The 13,015-nt window shown below is 40.6% G+C and overlaps 1 protein-coding gene across 1 annotated transcript in view; it reads left to right on the top strand.

Annotated features, from left to right (window-relative positions):
- NUSAP1 (nucleolar and spindle associated protein 1) overlaps window positions 1-12,113 on the top strand; it is a 32,153-nt gene extending 20,040 nt beyond the window's left edge. Inside the window, exons 7-11 of the mRNA XM_007460155.1 lie at window positions 2,234-2,415; window positions 4,426-4,583; window positions 7,705-7,821; window positions 10,830-10,938; window positions 12,017-12,113. Of these exons, the coding sequence (XP_007460217.1) occupies window positions 2,234-2,415; window positions 4,426-4,583; window positions 7,705-7,821; window positions 10,830-10,938; window positions 12,017-12,113 (663 nt within the window). The remainder of the gene's footprint in view (window positions 1-2,233; window positions 2,416-4,425; window positions 4,584-7,704; window positions 7,822-10,829; window positions 10,939-12,016) is intronic.
- The last annotated feature ends 902 nt before the right edge of the window (window positions 12,114-13,015 follow it).

The raw sequence follows: 13,015 nt of genomic DNA, 5'->3' as shown, positions 1-13,015 counted from the left end.
GTGTCCTGCTGATGCTTTACAGAAAGTAGACAGTTAGCTTCTTTTTCTGCATAGGCATGAGCTAGCCGCAAATATGCCTGTAAGGAGGGCCACTCGTTCTCCTTACCATGAAGTTGAGCCTACTTAAGTACTTGATTGAAAGTCAAGCTTTCTGTACTACATAATATGGATGAATTAATTTCCAGGTAAAAGTTAAGGGCAGAACAACTGCTTCAACCATAAACTTGAGTGTAGCCTTGAAGATGTGTTGAATAAATGAGTAGCTTATGTTGTTTTTTAGTTGATAGCCCCATCTGAATGAGTTTAGTTCTAAAATCCCACCCCAGCGCCACTGTTTAAGGAATTGGCCAATAAAATGGGTTATTTGGTATGATCTGTTTGGAGACTAGAGAATAAAAAACAATTACAGTGACTTCACCATAGCTAATATGGTTTTCTTGACGGTTGACTTGTTTGGGGATTGGTCATTTGGAGAGTGATGGACAATAAGAAATGAGCAGAGATCTAAAGAGAATCATCCTGGCTGTGACCAGTCTCTCCTTTCATCATTAGAGGATGGAAACCTGATTGAGTTAGTTGCCAAATGGCTCCCTTCTGCAATGATCTGAAACCTTGTGCCCCGAGTTGCCTGTTTACTTTTGCTAACAGTAGGAATGATCAAATTTTTTGATCTTTGACAGTATATGACAAAATCCCAATTGAATTTGCATTTCTCTGATCATTACATGTTACATGTTTATGTTACAAATCTTTATATGTGTTCATTGATGGTTTTGCTGTGAATTTGCTTTTTCTTAATTTTTGCTGATTTATGAGCCACTTATCTATATTAATGACATATGTATTATATGTTCTAAATACTTTCCCACAGTTTGTCTTAACGGTGTCTTACCTTGTGGAAGGTTTTATTGTTTTATCCAACTATCCGGCTTTTCCTTCTAAAGCTGAGGGTTTTGTCTTGCTCTCCCTGTCCCAAGATATGCTCTTATATTTATTTTTACTGCTTTTATTATTTTTCCCTATGTTTACTCCTTAACCCACATTTTTATTTTTATGTATGGTATGATTGAGCTCTTTGCTTTGTTAAAACGGGATTTTTTTTGCTAAAAGAAAGGAAGGAATTGATTAGATACACTGCAAACAAAATAAATTAGTGCTACTAGAGTCTGCGGCATAATATTCTACCTGAAAAGTCAGAAAGATTGGTATTCAGTGCGAGTAGAATCATTTAAACATAGGTTGCTCAAGCAAAGGTGTAGAGTTGGTGATTCTGTCACCAGGTGAACTGGAAAGTGGGAATTTTAGGGGAAAGACAGAAGAAGGCATAAAAGGTGTGGTTAAATATAACAGTATACTTAATATATCTGAGTTTTCAGCTTATAGTAAAGATATGTATTTACCAAATACTTTGGTTTTAAATTTGTGTCACTTGAGAATCTCTTCTGCTCGTATGTTGAAATGAGAAGTTAACATAATTCTCTAGTTTCTTGTATTATTTCATAGGATATAATCAGAATTTTTATGTCTTTTGGCTTTACATTGTCAATTTTAATAGTCCTATCTCTGCTGTCAGTGAAGTTAGATTTCTTCTGCTTGCCAACAGAGCTTAGACTAATGATAGTAAAACATTCAATCATTCTTTGTGCTTTGACAGTATCTAGAAAAAGATAACATAAGTGGAACCCTTCCCTGCCATTTCAAAGAGAGCATTTCCCTTCCTCCCTTCTTTCTTTTCTTTAGGTTTTTTAAAAAGAACTTTAAAAAGCTATTGGGGAGCCAGGGGTGGATAGGGGAGGAATTATTTGTAGATTCCATAAGTTTTTACATAGTAGGTTTCTCTTTGAGTTTGTATTTAATAAACTGCATATCATGCTCTCAAAGGAACCATCTTTCCCCGATTTATCCTCCCTTTCTGGCCATGGGGGACTGTTTAGCCACCTGCTTTCTCTAGTTAGAAAATACCTGGGGACCTGGTAGCTGGGAAAGGCTTTCTGTAACACGTTACTCAGCAGAACAAGAAGTTTCTCTTAAATCAGAGTCACCATAGCAACACAGGTGCAGGGAACTGCTCAGCCTGCCAGGCAGGTAGGGTAGGGTGAGGTAGTGGGGAAGGAAGGCTGACAGGGTTGAAAGTGGCAATGAAAGGGGATAAATGGGGGCACTCTCCTGCACTTTGCCCAGACAATATTGTCTCACAGGCCAGCTTTAATGTGGTGCATTTCCCTTTCTTCAGAAGCAGCCCGGCACTAAGGGAGTGGCGGCAACTCCAGTTCCTCCCCGAGAAAGACTCTCTGTGGCTTGTACCCCTGCCAGCCAACGGGGCTCACAAGGCCGGCCCCACGCAGGCCGTGGCACCTTGTGTGTGAAGGGGCTGGCCAAGCGCTCTGCGCACTCAGCAACTAAGATGAACGTCAGGTAAAGAAGAGCTCCAAAATGGAACCAAGGGCGAGGGCTCAAAGCTTTACTGCTTCTAATATATTTCAGGTGGACTACAACAAATGTTTTAGTGTTGATGAAAAAGGAGAAAGGATCGGAATAGAGAGAGAGATCAGCAAATGTTTTTTATTTATAAGTCACTTTTTTTCCCTTAAATTTGTGTTTTTCTTGTTTTGTCCACCTTCCCTAAGCTCGTGGGTTTTTTTAAAACATTACCTTTTTATTCGTTTTGTTTTAGTTTTTTATTTATTTTTTGGCTGCATTGGGTCTTCATTGCTGCACCCAGGCTTTCTCTAGTTGCGGCGAGCGGGGGCTACTCTTCCTTGTGGTGCGTGGGCTTCTCATTAGAGTGGCTTCTCTTGTTGCAGAGCATGGGCTTTAGGTGCATGGGCTTCAGTAGTTGTGGCACACAGGCTCAACAGCTGTGGCTCGCGGGCCCCATTGCGCAGCCTTAGTAGCTGTGGCGCATGGGCTTAGTTGCCCTGTGGCATGTGGGATCTTCCCGGACCAGGGCTCAAACCCGTGTCCCCTGCATTGGCAGGCAGATTCTTAACCGCTGCACCACCAGAGAAGTCCCCCTAAGCTCACATTTGATTCATAAGTAAAGATAGAAAATAAGATCTATATGGGTATTTTACCTTATTAATTTAATGTATGTCTGCAAAGATGTGTAAATAGAAATTTTTCCGTTGACGTAAATATAAAGTTGAAGCTAAATTCCTAATCTCCCAATGTAGTGAGCGAAAGAATTGACTCATCCTAAACTATGAACATTGTAACCCACTGGGTACTGCAGTAGCATAGCCATCTCATGCTCATTGATCCCTGTTTTCTTTGCTTGTGCCTTTCCTGACATCAGGTTAGCCCTCAACTGTGACTGTCCCCACAGATGAAGATCTTCAGGCTCCTTTCTCTTAATACCGAAATTTGATTCTCTCCTTTTTTAAGGGTGTTTGCAGCATCTAACAGAACTGACATGGTAACACTTCCCCAATACGTGCAATTATCTGACATAGTTTTTAAAAACTGAAAAATGCCCTTGAATTTGGAATTCTTGCTGAGTTAGCCTGGAATATGAGGTACCTATACTTGGCAGTTCTGACTGTATTTATTAATAGTTAAGAACACCATGGTCAGGGGCTAGTCCTTGCTTCATGCAGGGTACAGAACAGCCTGGAATTAGTAGCACTTTTCCTACCACATCTAATTTTCTTAACTCTGTTGTAGAGTCTTGGGTAATAATTTTAGATGTTGATTCAGGATCACCATCAAATCTTCAGTTGTAAGTCCAGAAGTTCCCTTCTGTTAACCCACCACCACCAACCCTATGTGTATTTATGTCTGTCATTACTGGATTTTCATTGAATCTAAGATACCATCCACTGAAGGCTCACCATTATTTTATGAACCACTAAGAAAAAGCACTGCCGACTAACTTTGATGTGTTACCAATTGTAAAACACATTCTAATTTCAGAGATGTTAAAATGTAGAAAAACTCTGCATCAGAGGATCAATGAGAAACATTTATGGCAATTTGCTCTGAGTAGAGAAGGACTTATGTACCACTCAAATGAATGACATTCTTCTAGGAAGATGGAAGAAATGCTCCCATCACCCATTTGGCATAGCAATCTCCTGTTCCCTTGGACTTGCCCTCACTAGGAGGAGGAGAAAGAAGGGGAGCTTTTTAAAATACCTCCTAAACTATAACTTGATGCCCATAGGCGTCTCCTTTGAGCTCTGCCTTATACTGTCATTGGCCAGGGCAGGGAGGGCAGAGAATGTAAAACCATATTTTACAAATAACAGAAGTTGATAAATGATTTGCTCTAGCATCATTGTTTAAGAACATGTCTATTCTGTGAAAGAGGTTCATTTGTATAACAAGTATTTATTGAGGCCCTTTCAGTGCTTGGTGATGGGTAGGTGGTTTTGTTTAGAAGCTTGACCCAAGTACTCATGTCTTATACTCCACTGTCCTATTTAGGTTTTCAGCTGCTACTAAAGATAATGAGCATAAGCGTTCACTGACCAAGACTCCAGCCAGAAAGTCTCCACATGTGGCCACATCTGAGAGTACCCCAAAAGGCCAGGCTGTGCTCGGGACACACAAGTTAAAGACCACAAGGGCTGAATCTGCTGCTGGTAAAAAAAAACAGAACAAAAGAAAACAACCTCCCTCCCATCCCCCAAAGTTCTGGTTTATCTTTAAACCATGTAGCTTCCTAATATGATTGTCTGTTTCTTTAAAGCCTCTCCATTATCTATAGAATCAAAAGCAAAAATTTGTCTAGCATAGTTTTCATTTATACTGGCAAGGGAAGTGCCAGGGACACAGACAGAAAAACTGGTATATCTGTCAGAGGACTCCATCCTGTCCTGAATGAAGAACATTCAGCCCCTTCTCAGGGATTAGGAGGGGGATTACAGTATTCATTACAGCCTCTGAATGGTTCTGCCAGACTCTGAAACTAACAGGACCCAGAGTTCATGGAATAAATGCCACACTATTTACTACTAGTAGATTGTATAAGCCAGAATAAGCCATATAGATAATCTTCTACACACTGTCTACTTAATCATCACCTACAAAGACCAAGTGGTTTTCAGAAGAACACTGCAATAGCAGTGTGAAGGTTTAAAAGAGTATCACCAACAGGTTAAGGCCTGTATTAGAACTGAGTATATCAAAATTCTCTCGAGAGTCCTACTGAATGTCAGGCAAGAGCCTTGATTACACAGGAAGGACTGCCAGATTCCCTGAGACTAGAGCAATCCAGCAAGAGTTTAAACAAGAGGAGAGTATTATTGTTGGTAACAATCAGCGTGGAGACTCTGAGGATTTTTTTCATGCCTTTGACACCTAAGTTAAAGATTGAATAGTGGGACTGACAACTAAATTTCAAGAGAGAGTACAGAGGTGGGATCAGAAAATTTATGATTCTTCCTCTAGATGACCTCTCTCATTCCTACCCACCCTTAATCGTTTCTATATCAGCAAGGAAACATTCCACATAACATTCTAAATCATCCTGTAATAGGGGAAGAAAGGGGCTTGGGCAGAGAGTAGGGCTAAAAAATGAAGAGTGGACTTGCCTAAGATGTGACTGTGTCATTTTACATGGAGCAGGGGTCACTGAGCAGCAGCCACCTGCCTAATACTGAGAACGGACTCACAAATACAGATAAGGACATGAGGCAGGAACTAAATGTTTGCCATATCCTGAGCTTTCTCCTCTAAGTAACTTGAGTGTGCCCAGTCGGAATGGGATAGTTTTCTTTCCCCAGTTATCAAATATGAATTTTATACAAATGAAATCAAACAAATTTTTTTCTTGTGATTGGCTTTATTTACTGTTTCAAGAATCATGTTAATAAATGAGCTAAAGTTCATTTTCACCGTGTTTTTCAGTTGTATGGATATATTCCAACTTATCCATTTTACTGCTCATGGACCCCATGGGTATTTCCAACTTTTGTTATTTTGTATAGTGTAGCTATGACCATTCTGGAACATGTCTCCTGTCCGTGTACACAGTTTCTCGAGAGTAGGACTGGGGCTGCTGGATAGTAGGGTAGATAGACACATTACTGGTTGAATTGTACTGGTTTATATTCTCATCAGCGGTGTGGGACAGTCCTATTGTTCCCCTCCCTGCCAACACTTGATAGCAACACAGTGGAATGGCTTCAGCACAAGAGTTCTGTGCTTTTCTGGGTTGTTTCACTAGGTGGTCCTAGATCCTAGTTGCTTGTTCACATATACGGGCAAATGCCAACATTTGACAATGGCCTGAATGCAACCTGTGAGGGGAAAGGATTACAAAATGTGCCAGATATATGCTGCCCAACTGTAGCAAAAATGTGGCTTACCAAATTATACCATCCTGGTATATTTTTAACTTTATGTTACAAAAATTCATATTCTTCGGTAACAGCCTTCATTAGTAACAACCAGAGCCATGGATCTTTTTATTTCTATGTGATTAGGTTCCTTGCAGGCTTTATATCTGTTTGTGTTAATGAAAATGTTACTATTAACAATATATAATTTTTTTAAAGGGTAGAGAATTCTCTGGTGGTCCAGCAGTTGGGACTCCACGCTTTCGCTGCAGGGGGTGCAGGTTTCATCCCTGGTCAGGGAAATAAGATCCCGCATGCCACATGGCTCAGCCAAAAAAGAAAAACTAAATTAAAAAATAAATAAATAAAAGGGTAGATATCAGGGAAGCAGCCTGAAAATTTACCCGGTTATTTTTTTTTAACTGAAATAAACTTGATTTACAATGTTGTGTCAGTTTCAGGTGTACAGCAAAGTGATTCAATTACACATATATATATATATATATATATATATATGTATATATAACTGTATATATAATCTTTTGCAGATTCCTTTCCCTTATAGGTTATTACAAAATATTGAGTATAGTTCCCTGTGCTCTACAGTAGGTACTCTTTTTTGGTTATCTATTTTATGTATAGTAGTGTGTATATGTTAATCCCAAACTCCTAATTTATCCCTCCCACCCAGTTAATTCTTTTTTTTTTTTTGCTGTACGTGGGCCTCTCACTGTTGTGGCCTCTCCCGTTGCAGAGCACAGGCTCCGGAGGCGCAGGCTCAGCGGCCATGGCTCACGGGCCCAGCCGCTCTGCGGCATGTGGGATCTTCCCAGACTGGGGCACGAACTCGTGTCCCCTGCATCGGCAGGCGGACTCTCACCACTGCGCAACCAGGGAAGCCCTAATTCTTTTTTTAAAAAATATTTATTTATTTATTTGGTCTTAGTTGCGGCATGCGAACTCTTAGTTGCAGCATGCCTGCGGGATCTAGTTCCCCAACCAGGGATTGAACCCATACCCTGTGCATTGGGAGCATGGCATCTTACCCACTGGACCACCAGGGAAGTCCCTCACCTGATTAATTCTTAAAACAGGATTCTAAACTCCAGCTGAGCCTAGGAAATGTCACAATATTTAGACTCTTTGGGGAGCTGCTAACAGGGGAACAGCTAAGGGGTTAGTTTTCCTCATTCTTTTCTCCTTTTTTTTTCCCTTCCCCCCCACCCCGTGTCAAGTCCATTCTCTATGTCTACATCTTTATTCCTCTCCTGCCCCTAGGTTCATCAGAACCATTTTCTTCTCCTTTTTAACCCTATATCTGTTTCAGACTGTTCATATTGAATTCTATTTTTAAGATTGAAAAGTGATACTTAAACAGGTCTTTTTTTCTAATTAAGCCCTTGGATCTTATTGGTTGTTTTAGTTATTACCCCGTTCAAGTTGACAGCTGAGGCAGCGCAAACTCCGATCTCCCACAGAAAACCAGTGTTTGATCTCAAAGCAAGCTTGTCTCGTCCCCTCAACTATGAGCCACACAAAGGTATGTGGGAATGTTTTGATGTACAAGATTTAAGATTGAACAGTTCCACATCTGAGGATATGAAAAATTCTAGTGACTCACTGGAAGCCATACTTGGCGTAGAATTCCTGCCTCTGCCCCTGTATCCACGTGACCCATGATTTAAAAAGTGTCCATTAAACAAATACTAAAAAAAAAAAAAATTGATTCACTTATGTTTTTATTAAGCAAAGACAACTTCTATAATCAGTGTTACTACAAAGTATTAATAAAACTTCAGCCAACATCAAGAAACTTGGAAGTTAGGCTGTGGGTAAATGAATGTTTTCTTTATAGTTTTTAAAGGATCCCAAGCTGAGAATCACTGGTCAAACAATCTGGGACATTTATTGGCCAGATATCGCTCTTGGGGATATATTAAAGTATCTTTACATCCATTTAAAACGTCAGTACTTAATGTGATCTATCTGTCAGTGCTTCTGGAATTACTTTAAAACAAAACCTTCCTATAAGAATCATGTAACAGTGTTTATTTTTAAATTACTAATGTTAATGAAACAAATATAATGAAAATGTAAGTCCTTTTTTTTTTTGTAAGTCTTTTTTTTATAAATTTATTTTATTTTTGGCTGCATTGGGTCTTTGTTGCTTCGCGTGGGCTTTCTCTAGTTGCAGTGAGCAACTACTCTTCGTTGCAGTGTGCAGGCTTCTCATTGTGGTGGCTTCTCTTGTTGCGGAGCACAGGCTCTAGGTGCGCGGGCTTCGGTAGTTGTGGCTCGCGGGCTCAGTAGTCGTGATGCATGGGCTTAGTTGCTCCGCAGCATGTAGGATCTTCCCAGACCAGGGCTCGAACCCTTGTCCCCTACATTGGTAGGTGGATTCTTAACCACTCTGCCACCAGGGAAGCCTAAAAATGTAAGCCTTATTTAGAGGTAAGAGTCAAACTGAATCATGGTTTAAGAAAACTTCTCCCACCCATTTTTCCTCCCCAAGTTTTCCCATCTGTGGCAATGGCACCTCTCTCCCGACTGTCGGGGCAGAAGCCTAGGGGTCACCTTTGGTTCCTCACTCTCCCTCAGACCCCATATCCAGTCCATCGGCTAGTCCTTTCAACTCCATCTTTGAAATTGATCTTTAATCTGACCACTCTTCATCCCTCCACTGTGACTCCCTTTGGTCCAAGTCACATCATCTTACCTAGGCTTCTACAAAAGCCTCTTTGCCCCACTACAACTTTAAAAACAAATCAGAGCACATCACTGCTTGCTCAGAACCTCCTAAGGTTTCCTGTCTCTATCCCACCCTCATTTTATTGCCTCCTCCCTTCCCTGACTCTGTGCCAACCACACTGGTGTTTCAGCTCCTCAAACACTGAAACACCACCCCTCCTCCGGGTCTTTGAACTTGTTATCCCTTTGCTCCACCTGGAACACTATTCACACTGATCTTTGCACAGCTTGCTCCCTTGTTTTAATGGTGCATCCACTCAACTGTCAGCAACCGAGAAAGGTCTTACCTGCCCACCCACCCACCCGCACTCTTTATTCCTCACCTTGTTTTACATTTCTCCATAGTACATAGCACCACCTGGTGTTATCTTACTTGACTACTGTCTACCTCTACCACTGGAAATGTAACCCCTAGAGAGCAAGGATTTTTGACCACTTGGTTCACTGCTATGTCCCTAGCACCTAGAATAGTCCCTAGCACATACCAGGTACTCAAAAAGTATTTGTTATGGGAATGACTGATCACCACTAACTTCTACTGATGGTAAAAAACCTGGTTGAGACCTTCATCTGTGCTTGTTATTTTATATCCTAGACAAGTCACTTAATTCCTTTATGGAAGGGAAAATAAATAAGTACTACTTCAGTGGTTACTGAAAGGATCAAATGATACGGCAGGTGTGAAAGTCCTTTTTATAAAATGGGAAACACTGTAAATGGTAATCTTTGGTACTCAGAAGTAGGTCAAACTATACAAATAAAGTAATATATAAACATCTGGAAATTTGGTCACAGTTCTAAAGCCAACAAAATATTCCCACTTGTTCCATTCCAAATACATTTTAATAGGTAACAATAAACTGCACAGATGAAATACTACTTTAATATTAAACATTCCTATGCAACGTTGGGATAAACTACTTAGTTGTTATGGCGTCTTTTAATGTGCTGTGTAATGGGATTCAGTATTAAGGGTTTTTTTGTTTTTTTAAGATTTTTTTCTGGCTTTCCAAGGATTAAAAAGTAGAAGACACTTATTTTTAGAGGAAAAAAAATGTAATGTCTGTCTGTGGAATATTAAATTGAAATTAATAGAATTATACTGGCAAATGTCTTTAAAAACAAAGTATGGGGCTTCCCTGGTGGCACAGTGGTTGAGAGTCCGCCTGCCAATGCAGGGGACGTGGGTTCGTGCCCCGGTCCGGGAAGATCCCACATGCTGCGGAGCGGCTGGGCCCATGAGCCATGGCCACTGAGCCTGCACGTCCAGAGCCTGTGCTCCGCAACGGGAGAGGCCACAACAGTGAGAGGCCCGCATACCGCAAAAAAAAAAAAAAACAAAAAACAACGAAGTATGAATGTTGACAGCAAGCAGGTAGCCACAGATGAAGAGAAAATTAGGAATATAAATACAGGAGTCTTTTCATTTATTTATTTATGGCTGCATTGGGTCTTCATTGCTGCGTGCAGGCTTTCTCTAGTTGTGGTGAGCGGGGGCTACTCTTCGTTGCAGTGCTTGGGCTTCTCATTGCGGTGGCTTCTTGTTGCGGAGCATGGGCTCTAGGAGCGTAGGCTTCAGTAGTTGTGGCACACGGGCTCAGTAGTTGTGGCTCGTGGGCTCTAGAGCACAGGCTCAGTAGTTGTGGCACACAGGCTTAGTTGCTCCGCGGCATGTGGGATCTTCCCAGGCCAGGGCTCGACCCATGTCCCCTGCATTGGCAGGCGGATTCTTAACCACTACGCCACCAGGGAAGTCCCAAGAATCTTCTTAAATCTGTCTCTGTCTCTGTCCTAAACTAGGAAAACTGAAACCATGGGGACAATCTAAAGAAAACAGTTCTCTGAATGAACATGTCAACAGAGTTAGCTTACACAAGAAAAGTTATAAACGACCTCATCGCCAGACCAGGTAAGTACATAATTATCCAGTTCTAATTCTTTTAATTTTGAAAGAATGTATATAAAAGCAGAGTCTCTGAGGGATAGAGTCACAGTAATAGTGGTGTTTAAGAAGAGGGTAGAAGTGGAATCATATACAGAACTTAATAAAAGTACATGTGCCTAGGCAATACCACAGTGGGTTCTAATTCAGTAGGTTTGAGATGGGACCCATGTATCTGCATTGTTTCCAAAGCTCTGCAGGTGATTCAGAAGAGGACCCGGTTCATAGCACTGCTCTTACATGACCTATCTGTCCAAACAGTCCACCTGGATGTCCCTCCAGATACCAATCCAGGTGCCCAGGGCACCTAAGTATGCACGTAAATTTCACACTCCCAGGGAAACCAGGCTCTCTAGGCTTCAGGGCTCTACACAGGGGGAAACCCCAGGATGATCCTTAGAGGCTTCTTTCTGCGTGAAAACCAAGTTAACACCAGAGTCTGTCCTGGGCTGCAGCTGGTCCTGGTTTGGCCGATTCCCTGTGTGACACCCTCCTGGATACTGGGTTAACTACCATTTGACTTGCCAACTACCACCAAGACCTTATTATTTGCTATTAAAATCATTATCATGATTCTGGGCCTTTTTTTTCTCTTAATTCCTTCCCCCCAAAATCATAGTGGTTTAAGTCAGAGACCCTGATTCCAATTTTAGCACTTTCATTAGACAATGTGATTTTGAGCTCAACCTTCGACTTCCACAGGTAGAGGTTTCTCATTTAAAACAAACTAAAAAAAACTACAGGGGTTGGATTCGATCTCCAAGGTGTCTTCTGCTTCCAATTCCATGCTTGATTTTAGAATGCTGCCTTAACATTAAAAACAACAACAACAAAAACAACCAAGTTCTAGCCTTTTAACACAACAGTGACTTACAGGTGTGGCTTCCATCACAGAGACCACTGGACAGAGCACAGTGTCCTGTAAGAGTGTACTTTACACAAGTGTGCTGGATGTCATTTTAAGTTTGGACATTAGTCTAACAGGTGCTTTGAAGTGTCTGTTTGGAGCTTCACTAGAGCCTAACGTATACCTATCCCTCCTTAGGGAGGAGCAACGGAAGAAACATGAGCAAGAACGAAAGGAGAAGAAAGCAAAGGTTCTGGGAGTTCGAAGGGGCCTCATTATGGCTGAACATTCATAATTTAATATCCCGTAAATATTCCTTTTCTCTGAACGCTCTTTGTAAATATTTTTGTACTGTCCTCTCACTTTAGCCAAAAGACCTTTTTCTGCTCTTAACTTTGTTCATATATATGTAGTGTCTGTGGCTTCTTCACATGTTTTACCCCTGAAAAGACATTACTACCTTTAAAGCTCTCAAATTCTTTTGAAATAGTTTTTACCTAAGCCCCTGTACAACTAACTCAGTTTTCTAAAAAGACCCATCCTATAGATTCTTGACCTAGATTTTTAAGGTCAAGTTCCCTCTGCTGGCTCTAATAACAGAATTTCAGTCCTCTTCTAGGCAAAAGCACTTACCTGATGGTAGCTAATTATACTACAGACTTTAGTAGAAACTGAACAATAACAAGTTATGAATAGGGTAAGCTGTGAAAGGCCACCTCTTCATCCTCTAGAGAACCTAGTAGCCTTACCGAAACTGTGGGCCATATGGGTTTATAAGGCATCAATATTTTATCTATGTGAAATGTTTCATTTAAGCTTCTATGTACCTCTTTCAGATCACTTCATGTAATTGTCAATTACATATCTCTTTTTTTTTTTTTCCTCAATATATTCTTAAAAACAAAACTCTATAGCTCATTCTAGCCTGGCTTGTTTAGAAATATACAGGGTCATATTGAAATTTGAGGATTGCTGCTTTAAGGATTACTATATGCTCTGTCAAACTTATACATCTTACTCAATTTATGGAAAAGACTAGAGTTGCTTAGTATCATATCCATGTCTGTTGCACCCAAATGGAGCTTCCGAGTTTTGTACTGCTTAAAATTTTCATAAATAAAATTTTTTCTCATTCTTTGTAATCATTCTTTGGGTAGATTCATTCTTTGTAAATGTAATTGGTTTCTAAAATTTAGT

Source organism: Lipotes vexillifer, unplaced genomic scaffold (genome assembly GCF_000442215.2).
Source record: "Lipotes vexillifer unplaced genomic scaffold, Lipotes_vexillifer_v1.1 scaffold408, whole genome shotgun sequence".
Taxonomy (NCBI): Eukaryota; Metazoa; Chordata; class Mammalia; order Artiodactyla; family Lipotidae; genus Lipotes; species Lipotes vexillifer.
Note: the sequence above shows the minus strand (reverse complement) of the source record. Positions and strands in the feature narration are given on the sequence as shown.